This window comes from Periplaneta americana, chromosome 4 (assembly GCF_040183065.1).
Source record: "Periplaneta americana isolate PAMFEO1 chromosome 4, P.americana_PAMFEO1_priV1, whole genome shotgun sequence".
NCBI lineage: Eukaryota > Metazoa > Arthropoda > Insecta > Blattodea > Blattidae > Periplaneta > Periplaneta americana.
This window is the reverse complement of record NC_091120.1, coordinates 193057865-193076196: the sequence shown is the minus strand read 5'-3', so window position 1 is coordinate 193076196 and position 18332 is coordinate 193057865. Positions and strand designations below refer to the sequence as shown.

The 18332-nt window shown below is 35.6% G+C and overlaps 1 protein-coding gene across 1 annotated transcript; it reads right to left on the bottom strand.

Annotated features, from left to right (window-relative positions):
- LOC138698546 (histone deacetylase 8-like) lies at positions 1 to 12519 on the bottom strand. The gene is made up of 10 exons (XM_069824551.1): positions 12414 to 12519; positions 12202 to 12321; positions 11904 to 12093; positions 11643 to 11784; positions 10900 to 11006; positions 9219 to 9411; positions 5790 to 5962; positions 3784 to 3881; positions 1131 to 1236; positions 1 to 257 (listed from the first exon to the last, which is right to left on the bottom strand). Exons 1-10 carry the CDS (start codon positions 12438 to 12440, stop codon positions 202 to 204), a joined length of 1212 nt encoding a protein of 403 aa, XP_069680652.1. The 5' UTR covers positions 12441 to 12519; the 3' UTR covers positions 1 to 201.
- Positions 12520 to 18332: the final 5813 nt, after the last annotated feature.

The following is an 18332-nucleotide window of genomic DNA, read 5'->3' as shown; positions in this document are numbered from 1 at the left end:
ATAATGATGACAAATAGGATTTAATTTTGTATGTCCATATGGTGTGCATTTATGTTACACATTCTATTACAAATGCCTTAAAAAATGGCAATTATAATATCAAATTGACAATTAATATTATTGCTGTGTTTAAAAAACTGATAATTATATCACATAGTAAGTATAGAATTTATTTCCCAGCTGTCACTGGAAAAATTAAAACTAGAATTCATGTTGGTTGTTCTCCTTGTTCTCTTCTGCAATATTGTCCAGATTTTCTGCAACAGAGAATATGCAAAAATACTAAATTGAAATATTATACAACACAGTTGTTTGAGTCCACTTGCATATCCTACAAGTTCTTATGTATTTTTATGCTCGACCATGCCGAAATGTAGTAATTATACACCTGGTAGCAGCCCTTTTATGGACCTCATTAAAGTACACCTATTCATTAAAGTTCAGGTGTTCCACCAATCAGAAAACACCATTGTAGCAATATGAAAGCACAAGTATCGATTATTCTCGGATATGCAATCAAAAGACAACTAGCGAAACGTCACGGAGGCTGGAAATCCAATACTGTCGCAGAAGGTTATGTTCTGTTACTATAATAATTAGCGTTAATTGTAAATAATATTCAAATAAATTCAATTTGTCATCTCGTTTTTCAATGTCTAAATCAATTTCAAGGTTATATCAAGATTAATGTTTATTTTACTCTCTAGATTATATCAAGGTCAATGACATTTGTTTCTCAGAAAAAATCAATACTTTCGCGTCTGCGCACATCTCACAATTTACGAGGTATTGCACAAGGTCAGTTCCGCTCCCCAGTCAGATAAGAATAACATGAATACTTATGAATAATTTCAAGTTAGAAATATGGTCGAGCATAAAAAGTCGTATGGTAATTAAGACACTTGTATGAAAATTATGAAACTCTCTTGTGCTCGTTTCATAAACATACTCGCATCTTAATTACTACCATTATAGGCTCGTTGCATAATGTACTATAATAAAACATCATATTTCCCAATGGTGACCTCTCCTGGTTGATGAGTCACCTCTCTTTCTATCCCAGAGCTATACCCAATACTGTTTCTAATGCTGGAGATTCTGTATAGAAGGAAAAAAGCCACATTACTTACTGCAGATGGTTTCTCCAAGTTGCTTCACCTCTGCGGAAGAGTTGAGGTCTGATCGGTTCCCAGGAGCGACATCCAATTCAAAATCAGGGCTATAATGCATGAAGTCCTGCGGGTCAACAAGTTTATATTTACTGGATGCACAGCCCAACTTTGCACAAATAAATTACATATCATGGAACTAAAACTGAACTACCGCATTTACCTGCGTAACAGACACACTTTATTTTTTCGATCTTTATAACAAAAACCTAGGGTGCATCCTTTATGCGAGGAAAAACAACTTTTCCTCTAAGAAATAAGGCTCAACAATCAATATTGGTTGTTCAGTTATTTATGTACCCATAATTGTAATGTATATGATCTCTTGTTGTGGGAATACAAATGGAACTAACTAGTAAAACTTAGCCTAGCAGTGTCTCTACTCGCACACGAGACCACATCCTCTGTTTTTATCTATAGTCCCGTCGCTCTAATTTCTGGCAGCCAATCGCGTTGCAGGTAGGCTACATTTAAACACGTACGTCTTGTGATCCGCTTATGAAGACGTTATTCATTTCTTAAGGCTCGATAAATAGTTAATATAATCGCCCGCCAATTTGGCTCTTTCGTTGGCATTCGCAGAAAGCACACGACGACGTTATTTGCCGCTCAATTATTTGCTGAATTACAGTGAGTTTGATTTATTACCACAGGAGCTACGACATGATAATCTTTAACGGTGTGGCAAATAGATCCCTCGTATTTTATTTATTTTACTGGGTTATTTTACGATGCTGTATCAACATCTAGGTTATTTAGCGTCTGAATGATATGAAGGTGATAATGCCGGTGAAATGAGTCTGGGGTCCAGCACCGAAAGTTACCCAGCATTTGCTCGTATTGAGTTGAGGTATAACCCCAGAAAAAACCTCAACCAGGTAACTTGCCCCGACCGGGATTCGAACCCGGGCCACCTGGTTTCGCGGCCAGATGCGCTGACCGTTACTCCACAGGTGTGGACGATTCCTCGTATGGTAGCTCGGCAAAGAAAGAACAAAAAGTGCGAACGATACTACCTACCTAGACTTTATAGAGCCTTCACTTCCTAAGACGTAAGCAAAGAGGAGGAGTCACGCCGGGAATAACCTCGTCGCGACTATAATTGCTCGATTCATACATTCTCCACTTTTTGATAGCCTGCCCATCCAATGCTGTCAACAGCATCAAGTCTTATTTGTCGCACACTGTACTACTGAATCACATTCTTTCATCTGTCGAACTGTACCCTCACAAAGTTATTTCAAAGCAATGATTAAAAATTCTAGGGAAGGAAAATGGGTTTTATATAAAAATAAACGAGATATACTTACTTACTTATTGGCTTTTAAGGAACCCGGAGGTTCATTGCCACCCTCACATAAACCCGCCATTGATCCCTATCCTGAGCAAGATTAATCCAGTCTCTATCATCATATCCCACCTCCCTCAAATCCATTTTAATATTATCTTCTCATCTACGTCTCGGCCTCCCCAAAGGTCTTTTTCCCTTCGGCCTCCCAACTAACACTCTATATGCATTTCTGGATTCGCCCATACGTGCTACATGCCCTGCCCATCTCAAACGTCTGGATTTAATGTTCCTAATTATGTCAGGTGAAGAATATAATGCGTGCAGCTCTGCGTTGTGTAACTTTCTCCATTCTCCTGTAACTTCATCCCTCTTAGCCCCAAATATTTTCCTAAGAATCTTATTCTCAAACACCCTTAACCTATGTTCCTCTCTCAAAGTGAGAGTCCAAGTTTCACAACCATACAGAACAACCGGTAATATAACTGTTTTATAAATTCTAACTTTTAGATTTTTTGACAGCAGACTAGATGACAAAAGCTTCTCAACCGAATAATAACAGGCATTTCCCATATTTATTCTGCATTTAATTTCCTCCCGAGTGTCATTTATATTTGTTACTGTTGCTCCAAGATATTTGAATTTTTCCACCTCTTCGAAGGATAAATCTCCAATTTTTATATTTCCATTTCGTACAATAATCTGGTCACGAGACATAATCACATACTTTGTCTTTTCGGGATTTACTTCCAACCCTATCGCTTTACTTGCTTCAAGTAGAATTCCCGTGTTTTCCCTAATCGTTTGTGGATTTTCTCCTAACATATTCACGTCATCCGCGTAGACAAGAAGCTGAAGTAACCCATTCAATTCCAAACCCTCTGTGTTATCCTGAACTTTCCTAATGGCATATTCTAGAGCGAAGTTAAAAAGTAGAGGTGACAATGCATCTCCCTGCTTTAGCCCGCAGTGAATTGGAAAAGCATCAGATAGAAACTGCTGTAAGTTTCACTGAGACACATTTTAATTAATCGAACTAGTTTCTTGGGAATACCAAATTCAATAAGAATATTATATAAAACTTCTCTCTTAACTGAGTCATATGCCTTTTTGAAATCTATGAATAACTGATTAAAACTTCTAGGAAAGGAAAATGGGTTTTATATAAAAATGAACGAGATATATAGGTAACAATCACATGTTTCAATTTCTTACTCCTACCTGTTAACTATCAACTTGGTACATATTCCTATTAAATATCAATTTGATTCAGAATACAAATATACCCTCAGAAGCACAGATCCCTTAACTGCTATACATGCTTACCAAATTTGTGTCTGGTATGGACGAGTCGATCTGGAAGCCAGTGATAATGGATGTGAGGTAAGTCCAACAACGAGCAGTATTGGGCAGGTGATAACCTCCTGAAAGAAGCACACATGAACCGTAACACACAAATACTTCACTTTTACAATTTCGCTTATATTTATGTATTTAAATCATTTTGCTGTAAAAGTATACAAAAATATTATACGAAGTATTTGAAATAATTTTTGTTTTGTGGATATTAATATTGTATTACTATTTTCGCAGATCAGCGCACTTGATATAGAATATTTATGTACAGATTTCCTATAAATACTATTTATGTTAAAAGAAGTGCTTTGTTAGTGCTTGCAGACAGAATGGATGTATTTAATACAGTATATTCAATACGATCAGGGAATATGAATGAAGATGGACAGACTACCTATTTCAGATACATTCTCCAGAGGTCAGAAATTGTTGGCCCAGAGAGAGGAAATCGGGAGAGACATTAAAAAGACTGAACAATGGAATAGGTTAAACTGACTACACTTTGAAACAAGAGAAGTATGAAAAGAAGGGAAGGAATTCGAAGAGAAGACAAGGGGATGAGAAGTGAGAGAAGAAAAACAATGAAGACGGAAAAAGAGAAAAGGATAACAAATAGAAAGGAAGAAGGATGATGCGAAAAGATACAGGAAAAGTTGAAGAGGAGAAATAGTCGCGGATAGAACGAAGAAGACAAAGGGAGAGCGAGTAAGGAAAGGACGCGGAGAAAAAGCAACAGATCAAGATGGAAGATAAAGCAATGAGAAAAAAAGAGCATGGTAGAACGAGGAAGAAAAAAGGGAACCAGGACGAGAAAGGAGAGATAGAAGGATAAGAAAAGGAATAAAGTCTGAGAAAAAGAGGATAGAAAAAGGAGGAAAAGAGGAGGGAGATTAAGAAAAGGACAAGAAGATAGAGTTCAGAACAAGAAGGATGAGTATAGAAGAACGAAGAAAAGAACATAGAAGTAAGAAAGAGAAGTGATAATGTGGTGTAAAGGAAGGAAGACGAAGAGAATGGAAGAACGAGGAAGAGAAGAAGTGCAGGATAAGGAGAAAGACAAGGGAGAACGACTTGAAAGGGAAAGAATAATGGACAGGAAAAGGATAGAAGAAAGAAAAGGAAAGGAGAGGGTGAGGACAAGCAAAGGAGAAGGCCGAGTACAAAGGGAATAAAAGGAGAACGAGATGGAAAAGGATGAAAGAGCATGAAGAGAATGGGTTATTTTACAACGCTGTATCAACATCTACGTTATTTAGCGTCTGAATGAAATGAAGGTGATAATGCCGGTGAAATGAGTCCAGGGTCCAGCACCGAAAGTTACCCAGCATTTGCTCGTATTGGGTTGAGGGAAAACCCCGGAAAAACCACAACCAGGTAACTTGCCCCGACCAGGATTCGAACCCGGGCCACCTGGTTTCGCGGGAACGGAAGCATAAAAGCTCAAAACTGTAATACGAATGCAAATGTTCACAGCCTACATAATCTGAGAAACTGCTTTCCGTCACACTACTCTAGCAGAACGAACTCGATCACGACTTAGCAAAAATGTCACAGTCTGATCAACAGATTTTGTGAAATTTCTTACCGACACAAATCAGTTTTTTAGCTTCATTCTACTACTGCTCCAAACCAAACGCATTATTTCACTGCTGACATTGAACTATTGAGGGGTTCTCTGAAACAAGAACTTAACTACAAAATCTTGAATGAGAGATACAAAGCATCAAACATTTTAGACCTTGAATAGCAGCAAGATTGACATTCAATTGTTTCTAATGAACGCTGTGTTTGTTGGAGGGAAATAATACTTCATCAGGAGGGAGATGTGTTATTAAGCATGATAGCAACAGAAGAATGTATGTTAAGTTGTTATTCCAGGGAAAGCTTCAATTTCTGAAGCTTAATTTTACAACTGTCGTTAATGTGAAAGTTTACTTCCAACAGCTTTGGAATAATGTCTATTAATGGAAAAGTACCTCCTCCAAGAAACAGAGTTGGCAGATTCCAGGATAAAATTTTCTCGACACACTGGCCAATACCATGGGGAGTGAGGTTGAAGGCACATGCTGGGTCCCCATTTATGCCGTCTGCTCCACACTGTACCACCACAGCATTTGGACGGAAAGTAGAACAGATCTTGCTGGTTACACTGAAAAAGTAATGCCACTACTTTGAGACTATCTGCCATACAATAAAATTCCAAATACAGTCAACTCTGGATATAGTGAACATTCGGCTATAGTGAACCTAAATCATTGGTCCCGACTCGCATACATTAAAAAGTACTTTAATATTTCCGTTTATAGTGAACCCTTGCTTCAGTTATAGTGAACCTTAAAAATTTAAGTTAGAAGAGTTGTATCCTGAGAGAGAGAGAAATAACTCGTCCGGCCTTAATTAAGGATGACCACGAGGATCCGGAAATTAATAGCAAATAAATATAATTGATTAAATATTAATATTGTTATAAAATAAAATGTAATAATTAAGCACCATTGATTATCAATTATAAAATAAAATCTTAGAAGATGACTATAAAATTATACTTATAAATAAAAGATTTTATTTAAAATTAGCATATCCTTAATTAAGGCCTTCTGAGTGGTATAAATGAAATTGTATAATCTGCAGGGAATCTTTAAGAATTTGCGAGATGATTTCTTGAATTTCAGAAGATGATATTGATAATTGTTTTAAAAAATTATACCGGTATGTAAATTTTGGTAAAGAACTCCAACGACCAAAAAATAAACCTGTCACTGACCAATTGAAGAGAGGGATGTTATACTTGGCACTAAGGTAGGGAATACAAGGTTCATAAATGGCCCTCTTTTCCTGATCAACCTGATGAGCTTGGTTTAGATCTCTCTCCATGCGTATAGTTGGATCTATGATAATAGTCTTTTGTTGTTGCCTGTTTATTGCTATTATATCCGCTCTTCTGTGAGAATCGTCTTCAGAAATGCAGTCTTATTTGAAGTCAGATCTTCTTGTATAAAACTGAAAGAATGTGTTGAGAACAACATTCTAAGTTTTTTACTCCTTTAGTCAAAGGATAAAGGTAGGATTAGTGATTCCTAGACAATGAGCTGTACTGTAAATCTAGGCAACGCGTGACGACCTTGCCTCACTCCACTGTCGACGGGTTGCCATTCTGTTCTCAGGCACACTACTCTAATGTTATTTCTAATCTTCCACCGTCAAAGGGCTGCCTTTTCTCAGAAACATTTCCATTATGACGGATAGCATCGAAACAACGGAAAATGAAATTGCCTTCTTTCATTAAAAGGGGACAGACATTATGTCCAGAGCATAAATGAAGGTAAGATTCTAATGGTTTTCAAACTCCAACAACCCCCTCCCAGTTTCCATTAAATGACCCGGGAAATTCCAAGGCTGAGTATGCAGTCACACTATAACAGTGTTTGTCATTTCTACCTGATCAGTCTGTTCCTGGTGTTCGAACAATGAATGTACTGTATAAAAATGTGGAAGCGTAAATGTTTTCTTTGGAAGATAAGGCGAATATTATAAGTGACATTGAACGTGGTCTTTCACAAGCGGACGTGAGTCGACAGCATAGTTTAAGTAAATCAACAGTGAGTAACAGTATACAGTGTAATCCATTCCACAAAAATAAAATATTTTAATTACTGTATAGTATTTTGTTTTTCTTGTTCACAATTCCATTCATTCCTGTCATTTAAGGTTAGGGGAGACACTTCAGATTTAGTGAACCTCAGATATAGTGAACGAAATATGCATATCCATAGAGGTTCACTATATCTGGAGTTGACAGTGTATCAGTGGCGGCCGCTCTTTATGTGCTGCAGTGTTGCAGCACACAGTTAATTTTTAGTCCCTAGCATAATCTAATTTATATTTTCTTTCTTTCATTCGTGTTACACGTTCTAATGCACGCAGAATCGGAAACTGCTATTGTCTATAGCTTGTGCGTCGTCTGCAAGTCCCGGTCGGTAATGTGTGCCGACTTCCTTATCGCAGTGAACTGCAGTGAAATGCAGCAAACCTTGCACATGCGCAGAGAGCTTACATTCGCTTGTTGTATGACGTAATCTATGGTTTCCCATTATAAACAGTGTGAACTACAAGGCAAAGCAGCGAATTGAAATGACTCGTTCGCATTGGCGTTTTATAAAATCTACAACCAATCAGGAGTGAGTGACTGTTTGTATAGATGGGTTGCAATCTACAAACAACCAGAGTCCGTGGATATCCACGGACTCTGCAAACAACGCGGACGTCGCGACATCTCTGAGAAGCAGTCGTGTACTATTTTTGAGTTTATGTCTATTTTACAAATCTTGATCATAGAATGTAGGGACGACTATTTTATTCTTATGCTAATTATTAAACTTTCCTGTAAAACTGAAACGTATTGTTTATAACATTTATTATTAGCTTATTTATATGTACTATATTTAATACAATTTAATTAAAAGATGCTGTAGTCCTATGCTCCTCCTTCAACCTTCCGACAGATGGCTTGAATGCATCAGAATGCTATTCCAATTTAAAATTTTGATTGCTGTTTGCCGACATGGAGGGATTGAACTCCAAAGCAACTGGCAGCAGTGTTTCCAACTGTACGGAAATTCCATCAGTTCCGTCAACATTGACGGAATTTCAATGTAGCGGACGGGAATAGAATGGCTTTGACTGGTGACGGATTTTCTTGCGTAAATTACGATTTACATCATCTTTTGACTTTTTTAACTGTTTTCATTTTTAATTGTTTAATTTTTGAGGGAATGTAGACCAACCCAGCACATAAACTGCAGAACTAGAGGCATATGATGTGGATGAATTATTATTATTTTAATCAAGATTGGTAAGAAAGTAGCGTTAATATTTGCTTTCATTTTATATAGATATATATTAAGTGGGTCTTATTATTATTATTTTTTTTATTTTAACGGATTCTGACGGATTTCCAGGTGTTAGACAGACAGAGATACAATTTATGTGTTGGGAACAGTGATTGACAGATTCTGCAGCATGAACTTCATACTGTTCCACTAGTGAGTAGATAAACCAAATTTTAACAACTTTTTAAAAGTAAATTTCCCATATTGTAGCACACTCTCATTTTCAGCCACGAGCCGCCACTGCAGTGTATCACATCCTTTTTTGTAAATGATACTGCTTCACACATTGCTATGGATTACAGGTGGAAGTTAAGATAGGTCCATGCATATTCAGGCTACCAATATAGGGCCGTTATGTTACAAACAAATTTTGAGAAATGGTCAGCAAATTTTGTCTGGAACACTCTGAAGACAGATAAATCTAGAGACAGGACCCACAGCCTTATTTCTCTTCCAATGGCATGCATGGTAGCCAATAGACCATTATTAAAGATGACAACTCCAGTCCTTACTCACCAATTGAAGACGACACAGTAATTTTCATCCCTTATTCCTTCTTTGAGCGGTACGTTGACTGTATAGAACTTCCCTCGACCTGAACCCACATCTTGCAAGCTGCCAGAACCTGGATAGAAGCCTGGTTCATATTTGTGCAAGGACAGAGTCAGCACATTCCGTGTGAAGGCGAATGCATTCTCCACTCCATTGCCTGTGACAAAATAATTAGTAAACCATATGTCATCGTCCATACATAATACTAGGATGCCATTCCAGAAAGTTAACCGACACATTTCCAGTCCAGTTTTGTTGTGCCCATAATTTCTAAACTACACTACATATTCCAATGAAGTAAACGGCAATCAACAGATGAAGGATCAATGTATCAATGACCTTGTGTCAGAGCTGGTGAAGTCATATAGTGATACAAAGGAGAGAAAAAGTGTAGTGTTCTGAACTGAACCTGGAAATAAAACGAATAGCTCTGTAACTTAAAAAAAATCAGGTTGATTCTCATCCCATATATTCTTTTTGCATATTACATTGCTATAATTTTAATTTGATAAATTGTATAGCTCTTTAAATATGACGTTGGGCTAACAAAATAAGTTTCACATTATCCATTTCATTTATATCATCAATATTACCGCGATTGGAGGCCTTGTAAACAATATATTTACCATGAAATTCTTTATTTCGTACAGAAATCCGTTTAGAATTCTGGACAGAATCCAGTCATGCAGACAGAGGTGTTACAGTCAAGTGAGCAATGATTCATTTAAAATAATGTAAAGAATAAAAATCCGAATGCGCCAATCGAATCTGTTTCATTAGTATTTTATAGTGACGACCATCTTCTCTTACAGTTTTTCTGCCATTTTGTTATATTCTTCTTTTCACTGCCAGGCGGAATTGTTTCAACTTTCTTTCATTGTTTGCTTACATGGTTATTCTCTTTTATTGGCAATATTGTAATATTATTATTATTATTATTATTATTATTATTATTATTATTATTATTATCTATAAATTTGTATTACTTATCGCGTGTTACATTGCTACATTATTGTGTTAGTTTTATTAAAGAGACCGTCAGATAGTCAGAACATATTTATTAATTTAGTGTGTAATTACCAATCTCAAAACCTAACATAATTAGAAACATTAAATCTAGACGTTTGAGATAGGTAGGGCATGTAGCATGTATGAGTGAATCTACAAATATATATACAGGCCTAGTGTGTTAGTTGGAAGACCTTGGGGGAAAAAAGACCTTTGGGGAAGCTGAGACGTAGATGGGAGGATAATATTAAAATAGATTTGAGGGAGGTGTGTTACGATGGAACTGGCTTAATCTTGCTCAGGATAGGGATCGATGGCAGGCTTATGTGAGGGCGGGTTCCTTAAAAGCTATTTGTAAGTTATTACCAATCTCAAACCAGTCCTATAATTTTATGCATAACACCTGAAGTTTTTATCCTGTCACTGGACCTGGATGTGACAAGAGAGCTAGTCACAATGAAGACATCCGCGAACAATGATTTCTGTCTGTTAACTTTACAATAAAAAACTAGAAAATGATTTTTATTTTCGTTACTCAACTCTGATAACTCAACTCATTTCTCATCTCTAGAGCATTAACCTCGTTGGCAATAATGAGAAAGTCTAAAGTAGCCTACATGCATAAATGTGTACTCACCATGATGTAGATCGAAGTCAATGTACAGGATGCGATTAAATTTCTCTCTCAGTTTATGAATGGCTAGAACAATGTCGTTGATGTAACAGAAGCCTTCTGCTTCATCCCTAAACAAACAAATAAGGTTACAATTGTATTATAGAATGGCTGTTTGTTATAAATTTGAATCACTTTCAATGTACAGTCTGTTCAAATTCTTTAAGTATAGTTGAACATTCATAAAAGCCTTGCAACTGCACATGAGGAAATTGTATGAACTTTAAACACTTTCATTATACAAAGTGGGTCGAAGATGCCAGAAAAGTGTGAATGTAGGAGGGCATTTCTATTATCTTTTGCCATAAGGTACGTGCTTACTTTCATTGTAATTGTGAGAACTTTGATGAGTTGCGGGGATATTTTATCCGATTCACCGGGAGTTGCCACTGTAACTGTAATAAATACAATACAACTAGCCGGCCAGCTAGCCATGATTAAAAGGGCGACTTCGTGATTCTGACAAAAAAAAAATGTACCTTGAAACTTTCAAGGAAAAGTTGATATTTGGCATCCCTTATATTCAAAAAGGGGTTTCTTTTTTTTTATCCATCCAATTTGTCAAAATTTGTAATACGTAATCTAATTAATTGTATTGGAAAAGTAGTCAAGATTGTTATAGTCTACCACGAAAAAATATGCCTAGGCCTTTCGTCTAAAGATGGAATCTATGTGCTTAAAACACATCTTAAAAAAGACATGATCACCTCTGTGCATGGTGCCAGCCCCCACACCAATTGATTGCAGCAGTTGCTAGACCGTCCACAAGTGCTTGTGCAGCTGTTATAGAAGCACCTGCTATCGTCTCAACAAAACCATAGATTCCTTCAATAAGTGGGCAGTCATAACCTGCAAGCAGGGTATTCGACATCAAGACTACAAACCTATTCGTTCCTGGCACACGTACAAGCTATTGCATGTGTCTGGCTAGGCCTATTTATGTTTTAAGATATTACAAAAATGCATACCTAATCCGTATTCCAACTGATCATCTTCATATTTCTCCAAATCGTTACACTTGTCCACTTCCTGAAGAAACTCAATGTAGTTTCTCGAATGAAAGGATGTCAAATGGTCTTCTGAAGCCGGTTTCGAAGGTGTAATTTGCATGTGCGGCAATAAATTATAAGACTTAATGAGGTTGTGTACTAGACTAGCCTGTAAAAAGAGACAAATTCGTATATAATTCCTTTTACATATTCCCCATACATAGTACTTTCCTGTTATTAAAGATAACACAAGATTTTTTTTTTTAATTTGACATACCCTTCCGCAAACATTAGGAATCTTATCACATTCTTTAAACAACCGCTGATCACATATATACACAACCTTCCGGGAACATATATTTCCTTCCTTCAAGTCTGTCATGTCTGTCGATTTACCCTTAAAACATAAATTACGAATAACTACAATACTTCGACGTAATCTCACTTTTAATCCTTAATATTCCATCACATTACACTCATACTACTCACGTCACACGGACTCATATTAGCGCGCATTCCAAATAAAATAATGAAAGAAAAACATAACACTTCCTATGATTCTACAGAATATTCAATCCACCGTGATTGGTTCAACCACCATGATCAAAGAGAATCGGAAACATGTCATTTACAAGCTTGTACACCAGGTAGCAGGACCAAACAACTACTTTTTCTTGCAAGTTGTAGAAGCAGACGATGTACGTACAAAGACTTTATAATAGTATACTAGACTCACACAGAGCGCTGGTGTGCTGTCCAAAATTGAAACCAGTCTGCGCATGTTTACGCCGCCATGCTACTGGTAGAAATAGAGCGGTAAACACGATTGTCATACTTGTCCTTTGTTTTGTCTCGGATGTTTTTAGTGAATAGTGTGAAAGTAATGGCAATATAATTCTGAAAGATGATATATTATCGCCGCGGACTCATGCTTAACATGTCGGCATCATACAATAACGTGCGGTGTGGTTTAAAAAAATAATTTTGCCGACCGATTGTTGCTCTGTAGGTTTCACTCTAAGCGTCACGTTGTCACGTCTACTTTCTCGATAAGAATAAGCACTAGTTTGTTATATTGTTAAATGGCTATTATTATTATTATTATTATTATTATTATTATTATTATTATTATTATTTCATATACGACTACGTTGGCTTTCTTAACTCTTAATAATAACTCTTTAATAATAATTTTTAATCACATACCTTAATGTTCGTCCTCAGCACAAGACATTGTAACCTCGGGTTCAGTCTACGTGGATTAGACAAGTAAGTGTCATTTAATAATAATTGAAGCAGCTTATTGGTTGCATTATTGAAATTGAGGCGAGTGACTGGAGCGGCGACACAAGAAATTGAAAACAATAATACAATTAAATTTCAAAGACCTGCCGAACGCATGAGGCCGCTCAAAGACCTGCCGAATGTTAACCATGAGAGCGCGGCGATAATACCATCCCTGTTTAATTTTCCAAGCTATTTGCAAAAGGTACGATATAATATTATCTCTGTTGTTACAATATCAATATCATTAAAAATCAATCAGTAGTTTACGACAATAAAGAATACTTAATTGTTAGTACAGGTATCTCAGACTGTAGAGAAATCCCACTGACTTACACATCAGATGTTAAAACATTAGTGGAAAGATAACTTTTTGTTTTTATTATGTAAATGAATTTATCTGCAAGATAATAAACTTTCATTCAAGATCCATATATGGATAAATAAATATACAGATAATAAATAAATAAATAGCTATAATAGCTAAGCCTCCTTTGTGAATTTATGATTCAGAGTTCACCTATAAATAACTCTTTTACATTTTGCCGGATATATTTTATTAACAAAAGCAAGGAATGGCATCTTATTGATATTGCATATGTGCATAAAAATTATGTACCATCACTCCGCAAGCAATGATAATATATCTATTTTATTTATTTAAAATAACAATACAATATGTAAAAAATCCACACATAAAAAGTATGTGGTTTTTTTATCTTGCATAAAGTGATTGTTTAGTTTTTAGGTCTTCACGTTACCTATTGTTTGCAATTTATTAGGTACCGGTACTTTTTATAATTGATAGCATTCCCTTTATTAATTGAAGAATGAATTCAATGTAATTCGGCTACCTCCGCACATTATATTTTGCCACATTACCTATGTCCTGTGGTCTAAAAGTACCGGTAATATAATTTTTGATTCTCTAAAACTTAACAAATCTGTACTGATTATCGCATATTTATTTCACTTAGGAATTTGATTATAACAAGAACTTGTGTAATCAAGGTGCATATATTTATGTCTTGTGATCTAAGAGTTAATATGTTAATATAATTTTAGATTCTCTGAAACCTAACAATTTGCTGATTATCGTAAAATTATACAATCTATAATGTGTATTGTGTAGGCCTATTTATGGATGTATCAGTATGTTTTCTATAAATTGCTGCGTACGTATTTTCTTTTCTTTAATGTTCTAACACATATCAATGAAACTTTGAATATGTTTATTTCGTCCTAATTTTACGTTAAACGTCGAAAATGGCCATAATATGTCAATTTTAGATCATCACAGCGTTAAATTGCGTGATTTACGCACTGCTATTATTTGTCTGCTCTCCAACAATATGGCGGCAAGCGCAGCATTCAATTTGCTCCGGTTTCCTCGTTTCGCGCAGCCGAGACTGTAGGGGCTTGTGTACGTACAGTACAATCAGCTGAGCCAAAGCCCAGATCACATATAACAACAGATTGATCACCCGTGGGCTTTGAAAGCTACAACTTTTATCAATGTCACTCTGTTGCTACCTGACAGTAGAAGAAGTCACTATAACTCCCATTTGCATTGCATGGAGCAACTGTACTTCCATCTAGCGGTCGTTACTAATCGACAGTGTTTGTATCGCTATCAGTGAACCATCAGACATACACATAAGTTACATATAATTACAGATTTTGCAGATAAGTTAGAATCATTACTGCCATGTGGGAAAGAGTTCTAGACCTTCACAAACAAAAAATCTACTTGGAAAAACTATCCATTCAGGAGTGAAACCTCTACAAAATGCTCATGGAGAAATGGTTTACGATCCTCAAGCAAAAGCTGAAGTTTTTTCAAATTGTTTTCAACCACATCAACATCCATCTGATGCTATATTCAATCATGGTCACAATGACAGAACAGATTCGTCAACAGACTGCAGAATCCATATCCCATGTCACTCCAAACGAAAACAAAACCATTATACAAAAACTTCCATTGAATAAAGCTGCTGGACCAAATGGTTTAAAGCTGATTGCACTGAAACGACTCCCTAGGCGAGCTATTGTACACACTTACTAAATTTTATAAGACTAGTTTTCGATTTATCTACTTTCCTCAAGCATGGAAATGTGCAATAATTACAACTATTGCTAAACCACGAAAGGATCCTATACTGCCACAAAATTACAGACCAATCAGTCTCTTGGATTATTTTGGTAAAATTCTTGAGCAGCTACTTTTGTCTCACTTTAATCCACTCTTAAAAACACCTGAGAGTATTCAACATGAACAATTTGGCTTCAAAAATTTACATAGTAATAACGAACAGTTATTCATACTCACGTCTTATATTCAAGATGGCTTCAATCATCAACAGCATACTGTTGCTACTTTTCTTGATGTTAAACAAGCTTTTAACACCATCTGGCATGATATATAAATTTCTATATTCAATTCATTGCTAAATATTTATACAACAGAACCTTCAGAGTTCGGTGTGGATCATCACTTTCAAGTTCTCGAGTCATTGAAGCTGGAATTCCTCAAGGATCAGTTCTGGGACCTACTTTGTACTCCATTTATGTACAAGGTCTTCCAAATGCAGATGACACAGTTCTCTACACAAGACATAATAATATTATTTTCGCCTGTCAACAAATACAAGCAGCTCTTGATTTACTTACACAATGGTCTACAAAATGGCGAATAAAGATTAATGGAACTAAGTCACAGATAGTGGTTTTCACTATAAGATTTCCACATTTACCAGAGGAGCTCACAGTCCAACAACAAAACATACCTTTTAATTCGGCTGTAAAATATCTTGGCGTTTATCTTGATAGACAACATATAAATTTTACCAAAGACTGAGCTTTTCAACGTTTCATGCTGCTATATCCTCTCTCCAAAAGTCGCATCTCTTTTAAAGTCAAAGTTTTATCACAGTCTAGTATATACAGTCACGAAGCTCAATATGTAGTAAATATGCATCTATAGATAGTTGCTAACCACTAGGATCGCTAATATCGCCTCATTACAGACAATGCGAAATAGTACCGGCACAGTCTATTGTTCCTAGCACCCTCACAACTCAAGCTTCGTGACTGTATATAGTAGACTGTGGTTTTATTATACACTTGTCTGATCCGTTCATATATGTTATATGCTTGTGAAATTTGGTCAAATACTCATATACGTCATATTAAAAGACTGGATGGAATACAAAGATCAGTATGCAGGACAATCACGGGAGCAGACTATGATGTCAGTAACTCTCAACTATATGAGTCACTAAATATAATGTTATTTAGTGATTATATTCAAAATTCCAGAAACAGATTTATAAAATCTGTAAGAACACATCCAAATCCATTGCTTAATAGCATAGTAATTTCTCGTGTTTAAATGTCAAAATGAATGAATAATTTCTTGTACATTGTATTTTTATATTGAATCATGTGCAGTAGGGGCAAAAAAAAAAAAAAAAAAAAAAACCGGACCAAACCTTTGTAGCTGATACAAAAGAATCCTGTGCTGTGTATTGTGTCAAACTGGTAATTTCAATATGGATAGTGAAGCCAGAGGTATGTACTGCTATTTAATGTAAAAATACGCAGTTATCTTTGCCGAATAGAGGTAGAAATGTAATATTGATGCCAGATGAAAATAAAACTCTCTAAGATTTTTCGTCTGTAAGTTTGAGGCACTGAAGGAAACAAAAGACGATAAGAAACAAATGCAATAAATTTCATTGTTACAATTAATTACACAAGATGAATTTGTTTTGTGACTAGCAAAATTTGAATCTGTGACTCTGAAATCAGCTACATGGGTCAGTTCGGTTTTTTTGCCACTACTGTACTATATTAAATATACCTCTTGTAAAAGGCATGGATCCATTTTGCGACCTGATACTTAAATAAATGTACATTTCTGAGAATAAAAAATATCTAATATCTTCTTCTACCCTGAACTCTCCCGTTTACCATTCCTTCCAGTGCATCCTTCAGTAGGCAGTTCCTTTTCAGCCGGTGACCAAATTATTGATGCGTTTTTCAATTCATAATATTAATTAGTATTGGGGCTAGTGTTTAGAATTGAGATATCCATATTTTTATACACAAAATTACATACATTCCACATAAAAAAAATTTGTCGTATGTATGTGTGGTAAGTGTTTTCCCGAAATATTAATTTCCTCCTGCTGCTTCCACTGCTCAGCTGACTTCTGCAGTGAGTTACAATGCGTAATCGTTCTTCCCATTTTCTTTTCTTTTTCAAACAGACATAATTAAAATCAATTTAAGGGAAGAGGATGGTATTTTTTGGTGAAAAATGAGTAAATTTTCAAAAAACAATTTTTTTCCTTAAAATACTCTGTGATGTGTGTAGAATACATTATATAATATTTTGTGGGTATTTGTGCCCTTATCGGTTGTTGAGACGCCATTTTTAAACTTCCTGCGCTCTGGATTTTCAAATCACACCGCCCTTTGTTTGTTGTTTCCAGAACGTCATTTTTTTTTTCAAAACCAAATTTTTCTTTAAAATACTCTGTGATGTGTGTGGAATACATTGTATAACATTGTGTGGGTATCTGTGCCCTTATTGGATGTTGAGACGCCATTTTTAAAGTTCCTGCGCTCTGGATTATTAAATCACACCCCCTTTGATTGCTGTTTCTGGAACTTTATTTTTTTTTTGCTACATAGCCAGACAAAAATCGATATAATTTTTGAACTATTAAAGATATATGAATGAAATTTAGAATACACATTCTCTAGACTACTAGGAAACTTTTCTCTGTAACGGAATTTCCCTAATTGATTTCATTTTAAACATAAGTCTCTCTGTTTGCAAAAAAGAAAATAAAAAAAATGTTATTAAATTTTAATTGTTTATTTTACAAATGTAGGAAGTAATATCAAAATTCTGTTACAGACAGTTTGTAGAGCGTGCTTTTACAAATAAATTGTAACATAGTGTTTGAATTTATCTTTAAAAATGGCTTAGATATATCGAGTTTAGTAAAATCCTGCATTGGGTACATTTTTTTTTTCAAATCTGCCTCCCAAATAATTTATTCAAAATATTTATATTTTGTTGAGTTGCTATAGCCATGAGCTCTCTACATA

Coding starts and splice junctions, on each gene's coding strand:
- LOC138698546 (XM_069824551.1), bottom strand. CDS start 12,440: ATGCGCGCTAATATGAGTCCGTGTGAC. Junction 1,237..3,783: donor CCATACCAGACACAAATTTG/GTAAGCATGTAT, acceptor GTTGACCCGCAG/GACTTCATGCATTATAGCCC. Junction 258..1,130: donor ACTTGGAGAAACCATCTGCA/GTAAGTAATGTG, acceptor TCTCTGTTGCAG/AAAATCTGGACAATATTGCA.